The sequence below is a fragment of the Lampris incognitus genome, chromosome 9 (genome assembly GCF_029633865.1).
Source record: "Lampris incognitus isolate fLamInc1 chromosome 9, fLamInc1.hap2, whole genome shotgun sequence".
In the NCBI taxonomy this organism is placed as follows: domain Eukaryota; kingdom Metazoa; phylum Chordata; class Actinopteri; order Lampriformes; family Lampridae; genus Lampris; species Lampris incognitus.
In genome coordinates this window covers 33,639,924-33,657,903 of record NC_079219.1, presented here as the reverse complement: position 1 = coordinate 33,657,903, position 17,980 = coordinate 33,639,924, and the positions used below count along the sequence as shown (strand labels likewise).

Below are 17,980 nucleotides of genomic sequence, written 5' to 3'. Positions count from 1 at the left end.
CAAGGTCACTTAAGTATATTGTTCTGTGTGTGTGTGTGTGTGTGTGTGTGTTTACTTTCAGGTGCTGGACTGGATAGAAAACCATGGTGAGGCCTTCCTTAGTAAGCACACGGGCGTGGGGAAGTCTTTGCACAGAGCCAGGGCCCTGCAGAAAAGACATGAAGACTTTGAAGAAGTGGCCCAGGTAAGCTGTTTTTTTTTGTTTGTTTTTGTTTTCCCAATAAAAACCCTTGTTCTGCCAGCCGCTAAGGACAGCAAAAGTGTTAAAGGTGCGCTGTGTGAGACTGTCACCCCCTGCCAGACGCAGGCAAATAAGAAACCTGAATCAAAAAGAAAACAGAGCCCGCCCCCTAATCCCCCTTCTCCGGGCCCACATCCCAAGACCCTCCTCCTCTTGCCTCACAGTGCTGCAAACCCTTTCTCTCAATGTGTGAACATAGTACCTTTTTTTAGCAAAATATAATATAATCCCAGCATTATTAGCACAAAGAGAAAAAAGAGCATTGTAACATACCCTCGCTGATAGATGGTCCTTATATACTAAACTGTATTGAGTGAGGAGGCGGTAGATCAGAGCAGATAGTGTGCCCGGCCTTTCGGGATGTGGGATCGAACCTGAATGATTGTAAGGGACCAGATAAGGGATGAGCTATGTTATGACCCCAGAAAAAAAAACAAACTTAGGGCTTAATACAACAGCAAACCAATTGGGAATTACGTAGTTTAGGAAATTCAATCCCTCCATCGTATCGCTAGAGTAGTTTAGAAGATTGCAGGTGAGGTTAGGGTGAACCTCTTATGTATAGTCTTCTCCTGGATTGCCACCTTATCGTGGTGGAGAAGCTTGCATTGTCCCAATGATCCCAAGAGCTTTGCCGTCCGGAGCTTGGCTCCTGGTAGGGTCACCCAAGGTGGATAGGTCAAGGGGGAGGTTCCAGACGAAGTGCGATCCAAGTTGAATCGCAGTTCCACCGTTGAGGTCTTTGTTGGATGATCCAACAAAGACCTCAACGGTGGAACTGGCAGAAGACGTCTCCAGGTCACAACGGCAGTGAAGGCCGATGAAGACTGCAACAGAGGGTGGTCCCCAATTGTCTTGGTTCTCCATGCCATTGGAGTCTGGCCACTCCCTGCCAAGGACCGTGTAGTGGCTGCAGTTGCATCAGCCACTCCATGTAAAGAGCTGTCACGCACAGGCGTCCTCCCGTTATGTGGCTTCAGGATCAGCCTCTACACCCACCTGAGGACCCAGAGGGACCCAGAGGGAGGATGGTCATACTCGACCCCGAGTGACCGCCGATGATGATGATGTATTGTAGTGCGTCTTGAAAATGACCAATCTGTTATTGCCACAGAACACCTACACCAACGCCGACAAGCTGTTGGAGGCGGCAGAGCAATTGGCTCAGACCGGCGAGTGCGACCCGGAGGAAATTTACCAGGCAGCACACCAGTTAGAGGACCGCATTCAGGACTTTGTACGACGCGTGGAGCAGCGCAAAGTCCTGCTAGACATGTCTGTCGCTTTCCACACACACGTTAAAGAGGTATGGGGTTGCTTTGATTTCTCTCACGTCTTCTCTTCCTGTCTTCTTCCTCTTCCTCTCCCTTTTCCTCATACATTTTAATGTCCAATACACTCTTTGAAAGCCATATTTTTCTGCCCCCCTGTTCTATATTCCATTGCAGGATCGTTTAGGCTCAATTAGTCCCTTTTAAGCATGTCAAATTTACTGGGCTATTTTTCAGAATGCCAAAACCTGCTATTATGGAGAAAGATGTGAGAGCCAGGCACGTTGTTGGATATTGATGTGCAGATGATATTCAGGGTGTTATTATATACAAATAGTAGCAAGGGGCTTTGTTCAGTGTTCACAGTCAGCTAGAAATGAGTGTATATGAATGGATAATTCTCTTGACACCCAGAAAAGTTGAATCAGTTCTTCTGGACACAAGAATTTTCGGTCCAGAAGAAGTAATTCAACTTTTCCATGATTCTACACCTGCATTATTATTGATCATGCATGAAGTCATCCTCTTTTGAAAGTGAAATACACTATGTGCAGTAATGAGTCAAATATTGTCATATAGATTTGAGATGAAAGAATGAGTTTTGAGGGTTTGAGAATGGTTATTTTAGTGGTCATCTTCATTAAGTCAAGGTCAGCTTAATTCATCACCATTAAGGAACAATGTCAACAACAGCTGTCCCAGTACTTACACCACTCGCATCCATGTTTTAGTTTAATGAATTGTAATAATGACAGTCACGGATCCATCCAGTGGCCTCTGGAAGCAGTGTTTTAGCAGCAGGTTTCATCGGTTCCTCCCCCACACCACTTTTAATTCCTAGCTTACTGGTGTTCAGCAAGGGTTTCCTTAAGGGTACGAGCAGGGCGACATTGCTTAACACTGCCAATTAGCACCTATTTGAAGTGTTGGGAAGGGTATCACGCCACTGTTTGTGATGGCCGTGCTCACAGCGTTTGTGTGTGCTGTTGCAGTTGCCATCATGGTGATGTATCGATGGGAAAATCAGACACCTTGCATTTCTAACCATCTCAATTAACCTCTCTGTACTGCCAGTACACTTTGCTCAGTTTGTGTTAACGGTACATCCTGTTTACATGAGTCATAGAGACAGGCACAGGCATGGTGTTATTAATGAATCTAGTCTTTAAAATCCATGTGGACTAATCCTTCTCATCCCATCTGCCTGTTCACACTGATGGAGGTCACTTGGTGGTTGTGTGTGGTGTGTGCGTGTGTGTGTGTGTGTGTGTGTGTGTGTGTGTGTGTGTGTGTGTGTGTGTGTGTTAGCATGTGTGTTCATACATGCAAGTATGTGTAAACCGTACCTCTGCACGCATGTGTATGTGTATGTAAACATTCACCTGACTGTCTCTTCTACTATCTGTATGGAGACTTTTGGGTGGTGTCCAGAAAGCCTTCTGTGCAGATGGCACAGTTTTAAGGTGAATTACAGTCAACCGTAGCACTGTCATCTACAATGAAGCACATGGAACTGATGTGGTTTTATGATGTAGGTAACAACCCAGGTACCAAAGATGACATTTTTATTTTTCTGTTCTTTTTACATTATAAATCTAAAGAAGCCGAGCTTAACCTAATCTGAAACGGCAGCCAATACATTTGTTGTTCTACTGTATATGTTGTTCCTATGCTAGCCCGTTTCTTATGGTCTCACTTGCATACCATGATAGTCATGCTTTTTATCTGCCGTGCATTAAAAGATGATTATCCAAACAATTATTGGATAAAATAGTGCTGAACTGTGTGAATTGGGTGCATCTCCATTTGCTGGTTATAAGAAAATAAATGCAGGACATGATGATAAGCCTATAAACCTGTTATCTGGAAAAGTCTTAGAGCAGATCTGAGTCCAGTTGGCAAGTGTTACTCCTGTTTCCATTACACTTTATCACATCGCTTTTTCATTGACAACTTTTCCACTATAAGGGGGAAATTCGCAGATTTTCAACCTTATCTCCGTCTGTGACAGGGATCCATCCATCCATTATCCAAACCGCTTATCCTGCTCAGGGTTGTGAGAATGTGACAGGGGTGTCACATGAAAGAGACCTGCAGTTGTTCCTGATTGTTTCTGCGTCTTTGGAGTGAAACCACCAATTGTTTTTCTGGCTACCAAGGAATGCATCAGTTAGCGGCCGGAAAAACTACAGTTTAGCAGGGTTTCTAGTACTCTAATCCACTCTAAACACGCGGTTAAAAAATAAAAACACATCCTCATCCTCCTGAGTAAGCTAGGCTTCTGATGCTGGAAAAAATGTCCCACAACACTAGTGCAATGCATTCTGGTACATGTAGGCACTGTGGGAAATACTTTGAGCAGGAGAACGTCGGTTTCTCTGTCACTATACTACACAGTGAGGACTTTATTATTTCAATCGACAACATAACCAATCAGTACTGATTAAACATACACAAAACCGTTCGTCAAAATTTGCTTTAAGCGAGTATCACAACTGTTTTTCTGGGTTTTTGTTTTTGCGATGTTTGGGCTTTTTGGGAATTCTCCATCTCATTTGCAACATCGAAATTTGCATAAAAACAGCTTGATGGAAACATAGCTAATGTGACTGCTTTCTAAGAGTGCATCAGTTGACAGAAGTGTAGAAAGTGTGAAATCTGCAGGTGCAGCCTTTGCCTGAACATCCCGGAACCATTTAACTTTCCTCTCACTCACCCATGTCCTGCTGCTAGGCTGCTGGGAAAAAAAACAAAAAAAAACAAACATAGTTGTTTTTGGGAAGGAAAGTGTGGGTGGCAGACAAACTAAGCAGTGGGTGCTGTAGTCTGTCTCCTGTGGTTGGGCATGCGTGCCAATGCTCCCATATGGCAAATCTGTTACAGTGACCTAGAGATGACCATCCATAAAGCACCAGCTTTTGGCCGAATTTAACATCTCTGTCCTAACTTCTGTGCGTCTGTCCGTCTGCCTGCCAATCTGTTCTTCTCTCTGTGCTCAGCTGTCTCCATTTCCACCCCAAAGCTCTTAACCTTATTTACTGATAACACTATGGACGGCAGTGTTAATGCCCTGCTTTCTTCTTTTCTGTCCCTCTGATCGATCCCACGTGCAGCCTTTTGCTTTTCTACATCCTTATCATCAGCTTCTTCCTCTGTCATTTTCCTACGACTATAGGCATGATTGGAGAGGCCCAGAGATATGTTGTTTTTTTCTTTTGTGGATGCTGTTGCAAAAAGATGCCATTAAATGGCGTCCGGGTAGCGTAGCGGTCTATTCCGTTGCCTACCAACACGGGGATCCCGGTTTGAATCCCCGTGTTACCTCCGGCTTGGTCGGGTGTCCCTACACACACAATTGGCCGTGTCTGCGGGTGGGAAGCCAGATGTGGGTATGTGTCCTGGTCGCTGCACTAGCGCCTCCTCTGGTCAGTTGGGGTGCCTGTTCGGGGGGGGGGACTGGGGGGAATAGCGTGATCCTTCCACGTGCTACGTCCCCTTGGTGAAACTCCTGACTGTCAGGTGAAAAGAAGCGGCTGGTAACTCCACATGTATCGGTGGAGACGTGGTTGTCTGCAGCTCTCCCCGGATTGGCAGAGGGGGTGGAGCAGTGACCTGGATGGCTCGGAAGAGTGGGGTAATTGACCAGATACATGAAAAGCCCCCCCCCCCCAAAAAAAAAGAAGATGTGTAATTGTACTCTATTCTATCAATCTTCTCCAGCTATGGACGTGGTTGGAGGAGCTTCAGAAGGAGCTATTGGATGATGTGTACGCGGAGTCCGTGGAGGCGGTGCAGGACTTGATCAAGCGGTTTGGCCAGCAGCAGCAGACCACCCTGCAGGCTACTGTTAATGTCATAAAGGAGGGAGAGGACTTGATACAGCAGCTCAGGTAAATGCTACTTCAATGCATATCATATACCCTGCCCCAGCTCACACACACACTCACACTGAACACTTTATTCAGCGACTGTGGTTTTAAACATTTAGCCTGTTGAAAAAGTCCTCTTGTGTTGCATGAAATAATGCACATATGGTCTCAGTATCATTTTACCAGAGAGAACCCAAGTTGCTCTGACTATATGTGACTCATTTTTCAGCTTGGTTCTTTACAAACTTTGATTCAACATAGGGCTGCAAGCCTGGTCTGTTAGATTTACAGTTCTCTCCCACTGCTAGTGCACTATCTGCCCCTAACTCTCCTTTATTTGACATTACCTCCCACCCCACCCCCATGCCTCTCTCTCCCCACAGAGACTCAGCCATCTCAAGCAATAAGACTCCACACAACAGCTCCATGGCCCACATCGAGAGTGTCCTGCAGCAGCTGGATGAGGCCCAAGGCCAGATGGAGGAGCTCTTCCAGGAGAGGAAGATCAAACTGGAGCTCTTCCTCCAGCTCCGCATCTTTGAGAGGGACGCCATTGATGTGAGTATTGGGAGGTGATGTTGATCAGGGCATTTGCTGCTGTGTGTGTGTGTGTGTGTGTGTGTGTGTGTGTGAGATTCTGTGATTGTGTGTGTCTGTCGTGTGTGTGTGTGTGTGTGTGCGTGCGTGCGCGGATTCTGTGATTGTTTGTGTGATATTATGTGATTGTGTGTGTGTGTGTGTGTGTGTGTGATTCTGTGATTCTGTGTTTGTGTGTGTGTGCGTGTGTGTGTTTGTGTGTGTGTGCGTGTCTCTAAGGATCCTCTAAGGGAAAACAGGAGGGGAAAGAAACTCAGAGAAGGAATGGAAGTAAAGATTCCCAGGTGAAAAGTGAGTGGATGAAAGAGAGCGGTTACAGCAGAAGTATGGATTTGGAGGCAGCAAAATGATGAGTGATGACAAAGAAGGAGTGGGAGGTGATGAAGAAGTACGAGGGAGAACATGATGATGAGACACGAGAGAGATAATACATGGTGGAGATAGATAAATGTTAGGAAGCATGTGCATCTTTTTTTTCCCCCTTTCCTGAAAAGCGAAGAGCGAGCACGTGTGGAGACTCACTTGATGTCAGAGATGACGTGATGCTGAGCCGATGGTGTGTTAAGCAACAAAAGAAGAAGAGAGAATTACAGCTGCAGACAGGATTCCTGCTGGCTTGCATCGTCAGCACGGCTTGTCTGAATATATACAGCGCTCTTGGAGTCGCAGCAGAAAAAAAAAAAGATAATGTTTTTTCATTCCACTTGACACATGATATCCACTAACTCATCCCAGTTTTTTTCCTCTTCCTCCTCCCCCACTAATGCTTCACCTCCCCACTGTGAGAGCAGGTTCCTCCTGTCAGCTGCTCCGTTTAGCTGTTGTATTCTGTTTCTTATGTTGCTTCTAGTTTCTCTTTGTGTTTCCTTTTAATGTCTTTGTTTACTGTTCATCATCGCAGCCAAATAATGCTGCTGAGCCGTGTTGACACACAGCCCCTCAAGGTGTAGCTAACTTTACCATTTCTTCTTCAAAAACACACAGCCCATAAAGGTGTAGCTAGCTTTATACTGTTTCTTCTTCAAACAAGTGCCGAGAGCAGAAAGAGAGGCTGATATTCACGAGGGCAGCGTCTGTTCTGGGAAGTTGTGATGACAGATGCGGTGAATCAGTGGAGGTTAAAATAATGTGTGTTGCACTTTCTCTGTGCATGCATGTTTGTATGGGCATGCATAATTATATGTGTGTGTGTGTGTGCGTGTGTGTGTGTTGAAAGCTTTAAGTGCAACAGCAGGATGGAATGTATTACCTTGGGGGGAAATGTCAGAATAGTGGTTGTTGTTGGTGAGGGGGATTGATCAGTTTCCATTCATTCATTTTTGAGTTCATGAGTCATAGGACCCATGAAATCCATTCAGAGAGCATCACGAGTTGTTTGATTTAACGGCTGTTCAGAAACACATTTGTCTCTATTGACGAACACAGGGTAATATTAATCACATCAGATACGGCTGTTTGATCAGTGGCACGCTCACTCAGCTCACTCATGTTGCTTCCGCGGGCCTTCTTTTTCCTGTAGCTGACCTCAGGATTCATACTGACAACCCTTCGCTCACAAACCCCACCTGTCACTTCTAGTCAACCGCCGATTTGAGAGAGGATGGCAGTAAAAGTCGTCATTCTAACACATAGTCGATGACATCAGTGATGTGCTGGTAAAAAAGCTGCATAAACTGTGGCAGGGTTCATCATTAGGCAACCACAGACCAATATGGAAGATGTTTACAGACAAGCATTAATTTATGTATTTTCTCCTTGAAATGCACTATTCTCTATAACTTTAATCAGTTCGATGCTATTTATACTACATAGTCTATGTATACTATGAATACATCCAGTGAAGATTAATTTTGGGGCATCCGGGTAGCGTAGCAGTCTATTCCGTTGCCTACCAACATGGGGATCGCTGGTTCGAATCCCCGTGTTGTCTCCAGCTCGGTTGGGCGTCCCTACAGACACAATTGGCCTTTGGTTGGTCGGGGTGCCTGTTCCGGGGGGAGGAGGAACTGGGGGGAATAGTGTGATTTCCCCACGCGCTACGTCCCCCTGGTGAAACGCCTCACTGTCCGGTGAAAAGAAGCAGCTGGCAACTCTACATGTATCAAGAGGAGGCATGTGGTAGTCTGCAGCCCTCCCCGGATCGGCAGAGGAGAACCAACCGGGACGGCTCAGAAGAATTGGGCAATTGGCTGGATACAATTGGGGAGAAAAAAGGGGGGGGGGCATGACCAATTCAACTTTCCAACTTTTGACTGTAAATAAATAGAGAGGAAACATCCATGATGATAGCTCTGATGTAAAAACAAATGATGTGTTGTGAGGAACGTGGTACTGCGTTACGTGCCTGTCAGTCCCGTTCTGCCCAGAGGTGTCGTAATACTGACGTTTTGTGATGGGTTACCAGTCTGTTGGGCCTGTTTTGTTGAGCCCGGAGGAACAGTAAAGTCCTCATGTTCACTTCTGCATGTTTAGTCAGCTCAGGGAAAAACGATGAGTGTTTATCATTGTCAGGGATGACATTTATATCCCTCCACTCCCTAGCTGTGCGCACACACACACACACACACACACACACACACACACACACACACACGCGCCTCGGGACACTCCCTCCTGGATCATACAGGGGTGTGTGCGTTCGAGTGCAGAAGTTCAGGTGAGACGCTCACTTGCGCGAGTAGATGCAAGTCAATTTTGTGTGGATTAGGTCGATGAGGGAGATGGTGTTTCTGCACACAGAGGGCATTTTATTGAACTGCAAGAGGAGGGGAAAGGAGAGCCAAGATGAGAGACTGGTAAGTTTTGCCCGATAAGTGAGATGATTTTTTTTGTCTTTCTTCTGCTTTGAAAGAGAGATTTAACTTTGCTGTGTAAGCCGAGCTGAGAGAGAGGCACGCCAAAGGAGTCTGAACTTCTCTCTTTCTTATGGAGTTAGTGAGGCGCTCTTTTCCCCCTCCTTTAACATGTTTGTTTATGTTCCTTGTAGGGCTCTATTTTGTATGGAAGCTGCCTTAAGAACACAAGGGCACATGCAGCACAATTTAGTGTAGCGGTGTAGTATATGTTGGTGGTACATGGCACACATAGAGCACCTTTCATGGACGTGCATTAAAATCGGGCGTGGTGGCCCATCTTCAGTGATCTGCACTGATAGGAGGTCCTGGCTGAATCCAAGTCTGTCGTATCAGCCCTGTTCCTTTGTCTTTTCTTTCTTCTTCTTCTTTTTTTTTTTTATTTGTTTTGTGATTATTCCCTGTTTTTCTCCCCAATTGTATCCGGCCAATTACCCCACTCTTCTGAGCTGTCCTGGTCGCTGCTCCACCCCCTCTGCCGATCCGGGGAGGGCTGCAGACTACCACATGCCTCCTCCGATACATGTGGAGTCGCCAGCCTCTTCTTTTGACAGTGAGGACTTTTGCCAGGGGGACGTAACACGTGGGGGGATCACGCTATTCCCCCGAGCTCTCTCTCCCCCCCGAACAGGCGCCCTGACCGACCAGATGAGGTGCTAGTGCAGCGACCAGGACACATACGCACATCTGGCTTCCCACCTGCAGACATGGCCAACTGTGTCTATAGGGATGCCTGACCAAGCCGGAGGTAACACGAGCAATTGAACCACAGATCCCCGTGTTGGTAGACTGCTGAAGTAGATCACTATGCTACCCAGACACCCCCTTCATATTTTCTAAGAGAGATGTAGGCGAGCTGAGGGGTGCAGGGCGCCTGGCATTGCTCTCCCTCTGTGCAAGTTAACAGATAAAGCAGAAAGAAGCTGTGTGTGAACAGGAAGCTGGTGGCATTTGCATCACGCGAGGCGGCTCCTGACCTCAACTACTTAGCTCACTGAGGATCAACCGATACAGCCGTAGCTGCAACATGGTTGTTGTTTTGTTGTTTTTTTTGTGACAGAGATTTGAGAAGAATTATGGATGATCCCCAATCATTAGATTTGGTTAAAGTCTAGATGTGGTGTTGAGCTTGACACCAACAAAGTGACTCACACTGGCAGCAAGGCTGAGTCCTACCAAAATAATCTTAGTAAAGTGACGGCACCAGAAAAGAAAGCGATGTAAGGGAAGGGTGAAGACTTGGCATATCGACACAGACCTCAGTTTGTGAGCTGAAGTAGCACGATTCACAGCTTCTGAATTTTGAATGGAAATCATGTCAGTGTTCGTCATTTGACCCGGCATACACAGACCCAAGGGCACAGCAACAGTTGTATATCGGCAACTTGTGGACTACATCACCAGTGTGACCCTGACCCATAACTTTGCCTTTGAAAGGACCTGGAGCAGGACAGCACATTGAGATAAAGTGCCCTGATGGTGGGTAGGAAGTAGTAAAATGCAGCGCCATCCTCAGCTGATCTTGCAGCACACCTCTCTGTTACAGCATGTTGTCAGTGGCTGTGGTGGAAATTTAAATCTGCAACTTTTGTGGTGTTTATCGTCATGTTTAATACACTGAGTGAAACAGGACTCTCTCAGCCCCGGCAAGGGGAAGGAAGTGCTGCAGGCAAGAGAAGAAATTTAGGGCGTCCGCGTGGCGTGGCGGTCTATTCCATTGCCTACCAATATGGGGATCACCGGTTCGAATCCCCATGTTGCCTCCGGCTTGGTCGGGCGTCCCTACAGACACAATTGACTGTGTCTGCGGGTGGGAAGCCGGATGTGGGTATGTGTCCTGGTCGTCTCCTCTGGTCGGTCGTGTTGCCTGTTCGTGGGGGAGGGGGAACGGGGGGGAATAGCATGATCCTCCCACGCACTACATCTGCAGCCCTCCCCGGATCAGCAGAGGGGTGGAGCAGCGACCGGGACAGCTCAGAAAATAGGGTAATTGGCCAAGTACAATTGGGGAGAACAAGGGGGAAAAATACACAAAAAAAGAAGACTTTTTTTGGATACGGGTTGAACGAGCCGCATTCTCCTCCACATCCACATACTTTGTGTCACAGCAGAAATCTCCTCCGTCTGTTGTTGTTTCTGTCATTGTCCTTGTTCCTCTCTCTGTCAGTCATATAGACATGCCCATAGACATTCATGCAACACAACACCGCCACTATCACCTTCTAACTCCTTTCACTGTCCGCTCCTTTGAGTTACCTCGCTTCACTCCTGGAGATCTTGTAAAAGACCAGAGATTACACTCGTACTGTCCGATGGGGCAAGGGCAGCTGTCTAAACATCTCATGTTCATCCACCCGAGCGCTAAGGAATGAAGGAAGGATGAGGTTTTACTGCTGCTGATATGCTGCTGCATATCATCTGTGACGTGTTGCCGTGACATCCTTGTCGTCCCCGCAGGCGTCCGGCTGTAGGGCTGTTAAAATGCCACACATTTCAACCTGACACATTCTGTACACTGAAGGCTTCTGAAGTCCCTGAGCAGCTGAAGGCTGGGCCGATGCATGGCAGAGACACTTGTTCTTGGCCTTTAGTGGAAGTTCAATTTATAAATCTTGTCTTTACACAGCTTTGTATTTGGTAAATACTGCTCTTAATACATTTCTGTAACTGTGATGTTACAGCATGAGCTGCAGTTCACATTCATTTTGCCAAATGAAAAAGCCGATATGAGGTCGTGGCTATACAGATGAGATCAATATGCATTGAATCACCATACATGTGGGTGACGATTTGACTGAAAAAGGGGATTTTTTTTGAGTTTATTTCACAAGTTAAGCCTCGTAGCACAGTGTTTAGTCAATAATAATGACTCCTCTGGGGAGCACAGTTAAAGCCATCAAAATCCTTTTTTTTTTGGACCCCCCCCCCTTTTTTTTTTTTTTCTCCCCAATTGTATCTGGCCAATTACCCCACTCTTCCGAACCACTGCTCCACCCCCTCTGCTTATCCGGGGAGGGCTGCAGACTATCACATGCCTCCTCCAATACACGTGGAGTCGCCAGCCACTTCTTTTCACCTGACAGTGAGGAGTTTCGCCAGGGGGACGTAGCACGTGGGAGGATCATGCTATTCCTCCCAGTTCACTCTCCCCCCTGAACAGGCACCCCGACTGACCAGAGGAGGGGCTAGCGCAGCGTCCAGGACACATACCCACATCCGGCTTCTCACCCACAGACACGGCCAATTGTGTCTGTAGGGATGCCCGACTTAGCCGGAGGTAACACGGGGATTCGAACTGGTGATCCCAGTGTTGGTAGGCAACTCAATAGACTGCTACACTACTCAGACACCCCCCCCCCATCAAAATCATTGTTGAAGTCTTTTGTTTTTAAGCCAAATTTTGTAGCCATGCCATGGAAGACCAAATGCTGCCCTCTATTTTTTTTTGCTGAGCTTATTACTCGTGGATGGCGATATTAAGGCCCTGCTTATTTCACACCCAGGACAATCTGGGTGGTTTGGATGTGACTCTTATCTTGAAAGTCAAGACTAGACTTTCTGACTTTGTAATGGGAGGATTGATGGAGCAGAGCTTCAGGGTGTCAGCGTTAAGGTGCCTCTGGTGTTGTGATTCAGCTTGCGTGGGCGCTCTTAGACGAGCAAACATCTTATTGGGGTTTGGCTCAACAGTCAAGTATACACAGTCATCATCATAAAATGTGGCTCCCTTTTTTTATAGTCAGCTCAGGGGTGCAGAATGCTACATTAGACACAAGACTTTTTTTTTTGTTACCAGAAATTCTCTATTAATAATGTGTGCATGTGTGTACATGCATATATACGTATGTATGTGCACACATGCAAGTGTGTTTATGTGTGTCTTTGAGAAAGCACGGTCTTGGTTGTGGAAATTCACATTTTCTTATGTGGACACATACTTAGAAGCAACTCTCCATTGTCTGTTTCTGATCTTAGTGGGGTGGGTACAGGGAGTAAATGTCCCCCCCCCCTCCATGTGATCTGAGACCTCGTGTCTCTCAAACCCTGTGACTAGTCCACCTCTTCATATTGACCTCTCTCTCCATTCTCTTCCACACCATTCAGATCATCTCGGACCTGGAGTCATGGAACGAGGAGCTGTCCCAGCAGATGAACGAGTTTGACACGGAGGACCTGACGCTGGCTGAGCAGAGGCTGCAACACCACGCCGACAAGGCCCTCACCATGAACAACCTCACCTTCGATGTCATCCACCAGGGGCAGGAGCTTTTGCAATACGTCACAGAGGTCCAAGCCTCTGGTAAGCAGGGAATACACTTGCATGCCTGAAAGTGTGCATTCACTAGCGTGCACGCATGAGGACAAACAGGAACGTAAACATGCACACTCAAGACTGAGCAAAGACATTTGCACTAATGTCCATACATGCAAACGCAAATGTACACACATAAGTTTGCACATAATATGCGAGGAGCATTATGTATACCTACACACACACACACACACTCTTTTCTGGATATAACATACGTATGTGTAGGCAGATATGGAAGTAATAGGGGCATCCGGGTAGCGTAGCGGTCTATTCCATTGCCTACCAAACAGGGATTGCCAGTTTAAATCCCCGTGTTACCTCCAGTTTGGTCGGGCACCCCTACAGACACAATTGGCCGTGTCTGCGGGTGGGTATGTGTCCTGGTCGCTGCACTAGCACCTCCTCTGGTCGGTCGGGGCGCCTGTTCAGGGGGAGGAGGAACTGGGGGGAAAGACGGGATCCTCCCACACGCTACGTCCCCCTGGCGAAACTCCTGACTGTCAGGTGAAAAGAAGTGGCTGGCGACTCCACATATTTGCTGTGCAAATACAGGTGGTGGCCATGACACGCAGTATTTTCATTGAATCACTTGCTCAATGTCATCTGATGAATAATTTGTGCAATACATAAATGCAGAGCTCTGTTTTGATGCGAGGTCCTTTGAAGTTTTATTCACTGTCAGAAGTATATTCCTGGCTGTGACTCATTAAGTAAATCTACATAGTTTCATCAACATGTCCACCTTAGTTCAATTCAGTTCTTTACTGTAATCCCAAAGTACAATTTAGTGGCAGCATAAAACCCTGGACACAGAATATAAAACCAGCAACACAAGCCCATAAATGCAGAAAACATCGCTGCCCATAGACAATAGTGTAGAGGTTCCTCAGAGGTCTCTGCCTGTCAGTTTAATTGCAGTAGGAATAAACAAGTGTTTTGTTTTGGTTACACGTCAATCTCAGCAGTGTATGACATAAACCAGAAATAAGAACAGAAATAGCAGTGTATAGTGGATGACTAGAGTCTGGGAGGATGACCTGAGCTTTTTGTAAGATCCTTCTTTTACACAGATCAGAAACTCCTTTGCTTGACTCCAGTTATCTTCCCATTGCCATTTAGTGCACTTGACTCAGAGTATTAAACCATAACAGCATGGGGAATCATAAAACTGACTCAATATACGATTTATAAAACATTTCCATGAGTTTTATTAACATTGAAGGATCTAGGCTTAGAAAAGAAGGTGCTGCTGACTCTTTTTGCACAAAGCCTCTGCATTAATAGCAAAATTCAACTAGTCATCAGTGATTGGGCCCAGGTATTTATAACTACTGACATATTCCACACACTGCTCTAGTGCCCTTTCATATAGTTGGGTTGAGGAATATATGGTCAACTTCAAAAGTCAGCGACCTTGTCCTTTGTTTTTGACACATTAAGCTGCAGAAGAGTCTTCATCATTTTACATCATTTACAAAGTCATCAGAAGTCATCAACCAAAGGGCCTTGACATGTTTCATCCTTTTATGAAAGTCTGAGTCATCTGGAAACTTCAGAAGTCATTTGTATGCAGAATATGCAACAAAGGGGAAAGGACGCAATCCTGTGGTGACCCTGTTTTGATTTTTGAGTTTGATATACATTATTAATCCTTGTGGGGAAATTCCTCTCTGCATTTAACCCATCCTAGCTGTGTAGCTAGGAGCAGCGAGTAGCCACCATGCAGCACCCAGGGACCAACTCCAGTTCGTCTTGCCATGCCTCGGTCAAGGGCACAGACAGGAGTATTAACCCTAACATGCATGTCTTTTTTGATGGTGGGGGAAACCGGAGCACCCGGAGGAAACCCACTGCAGACACGGGGTGAATATGCAAACTCCACACAGAGGATGACCTGGGATGACCCCACAGTTGGACAACCCTGGGATTCGAACCCAGGACCTTCTTGCTGTGAGGTGACAGCGCTAACCACTGGGCCACCATGCTGTTGATGACTTAATCAGAATCAGAGTCAACTTTATTGGCCAAGTGTGCCGACACACACAAGGAATTTGACTCCGGTACACAGCAGCTTCTAGCACTTGCAGACATCAGTTTTACAAAAAAGGAAAATAACCAACAAAAAAAAGAAAAGAAAAACAGAAGAAATAAATGGAACAACAACAGGACATTGGAGGCAAGCATGTTTGCACAACAGGTATAATGAGACGGCGTTGGTTGGGGTTGGGAAATTAGGTAAACACGTGTTGGGGAGGAGAGAAACAGCGAGGGAGGAAAGCGTTTGGAAAAAAGGAAGATGAAGAGAAGCAAGGCTGTAGGTAAACTCTGCAGGGAGAGGAGAGGGAGAGGAGGGTGGACAAATGGAAAGATGAGGTGGTGTCCGACACTTGTGTGGACAGACTGCGAGAGGGGAGGCAAAGGATTGGTGAGAAAAAATCAGAAAGAGAGAGAGAGAGAGAGAGAGAGAGAGAGCGGCAGGCTCAGTAGAACAGCAGGCCTGCATTGCCAGACAAACAGATTTTCCCTCTTAATCCTTAGTTTAGACTCATGTTCATAGGATGGGTAAAACCACGTCTGGGCGCACACGCACACACCCTCACACACACTAACACACACTCAAAAAATGTTTTATATGATAAGCAGTGTGCTTTTTTTGGTCCGCAGAGCTCAGAAAAGCAGAGGGCGGATCACAGCACCACAGTACTGTAAATTGATGTTATCCTAGCTCTGTAGTCAGTTAGCGACACAGCACAACAAGGCTAACATCATGATAACGATGCAAGAGATAGCCATCTAGCCTTCCCCAGCATAGTGGCTATTTTACCAGGGCCACTGCCACACAATGCTGCTCTGGACTGCAGGACTCAAATGTGAGTACAGATTATGCAGATGCCAGTTTAGCCGTGAAACGTTTGCGTGAGAGATAGTGGAAAAATCAGCTTACACAGACCTCTGTTACTTTTAGCATGAGCAGCATTAATAATGATTATGCAGTCATTACAGGTGTGCGGATGCCTTTTTGCAATGTTTTTGACAAATGCAAAAGTAGACCTAGCTTAAACATGAGGGGTCTTTATTTCTAAATTATTGTTGACTGTTTGTGTTTTTTAATGAAGCCACTCCCTCCATCCTGCTGTTGTGAGGTGGATGGTAGGTGTATATGTATACTTTTGGTACATAAGATAATATGGTGTAATGTAGTGGGAGTATGCAGTGGTTGCCCTTAACCAACCCGGTATGATAAGTTATGGAGTCATGGTATGGTATAGTGTATGGACAATACAGCATATAAGCAATATGGTATAATATATAGACATAGGTTGTTGATTATTCTACCATGACACAAAACTCTGTAGAGTAGTGACATACATGTTGTGCATACATGCTTGCCTCCAATGTCCTGTTGTTGTTCCATTTATTTCTTCTTTCTTTTTTGTGTGAGTGAAGTCTGTATGTGCTAGAAGCTGCTATGTACCAGATTCATATTCCTTGTGTGCATAGGCACACTTGGCCAATAAAGTTGATTCTGATATTTCTGCGGGCACTTCTCATGCATGGTAGGATCAGGGTGTAAAATAACCTGGTGGTTAGTGACATTGTCCACCTAGGCCCAGGGATAATGCACCACCAGCTGGATAACCCTACACCCCAAACAGAGGGTGAATAAAGAATATTCCCCTCAGGGGATGAGTAAAATACCTCGAATCGAATCAAAATGTGCATTGTGCCACCTATGTGAACATCCATTTACCATGTGGCAGTGATGCAAGTAAGCATTCCCCCCCACTCCACCCCTTTTCATTAACAGAGGTTTTCTTTCTTCTTTCTGCAGGTGTAGAGCTGCTGTGCGACAGAGATGTGGACATGGCCACGCGTGTCCAGGACCTGCTGGAGTTTCTTCATGAGAAGCAGCAGGAGCTGGACCTGGCAGCAGAGCAGCACAGGAGACACCTGGAGCAGTGTGTCCAACTTCGACATCTGCAGGCTGAAGTTAAACAGGTACATGATTTTGAGCATTAATTTATATTAGTTGTAACATAATCCAGTTTTCTAAGGGAGGCAGACAGACACACACAGAGACACCCACATATACATACTACATACATACATAATATATGTATACATACATACATACACACACACACACACACACACACACACACACACACACACATATATATATACACTCACTGGCCACTTTATTAGGTACACCTTGCTAGTACCGGGTTGGACCCCCTTTTGCCTTCAGAACTGCCTTAATCCTTCGTGGCATAGATTCAACAAGGTACTGGAAACATTCCTCAGAGAGTTTGGTCCATATTGACATGATAGCATCACGCAGTTGCTGCAGATTTGTCGGCTGCATATCCATGATGCGAATCTCCCGGTCCACCACATCCTAAAGGTGCTCTATTGGATTGAGATCTGGTGACTGTGGAGGCCATTTGAGTACAGTGAACTCATTGTCATGTTCAAGAAACCAGTCTGAGATGATTCGAGCTTTATGACATGGCGTGTTATCCTGCTGGAAGTAGCCATCAGAAGATGGGAACACTGTGGTCATAAAGGGATGGACATGGTCAGCAACAATACTCAGGTAGGCTGTGGCGTTGACACGATGCTCAATTGGTACTAAGGGGCCCAAAGTGTGTCAAGAAAATATCCCCCACACCATTACACCACCACCACCAGCCTGAACCGTTGATACAAGGCAGGAGGGCTCCATGCTTTCATGTTGTTGATGCCAAGTTCTGACCCTACCATCCGAATGTCGCAGCAGAAATCGAGACTCATCAGACTAGGCAACGTTTTTCCAATCTTCTATTGTCCAATTTTGG

The 17,980-nt window shown here is 46.1% G+C and overlaps 1 protein-coding gene across 1 annotated transcript in view; it reads left to right on the top strand.

Annotated features, from left to right (window-relative positions):
• triob (trio Rho guanine nucleotide exchange factor b) overlaps window positions 1-17,980 on the top strand; it is a 225,301-nt gene that overhangs the window by 117,441 nt on the left and 89,880 nt on the right. Inside the window, exons 13-18 of the mRNA XM_056286980.1 lie at window positions 62-184; window positions 1,356-1,547; window positions 5,233-5,402; window positions 5,765-5,939; window positions 12,935-13,130; window positions 16,975-17,141. Of these exons, the coding sequence (XP_056142955.1) occupies window positions 62-184; window positions 1,356-1,547; window positions 5,233-5,402; window positions 5,765-5,939; window positions 12,935-13,130; window positions 16,975-17,141 (1,023 nt within the window). The remainder of the gene's footprint in view (window positions 1-61; window positions 185-1,355; window positions 1,548-5,232; window positions 5,403-5,764; window positions 5,940-12,934; window positions 13,131-16,974; window positions 17,142-17,980) is intronic.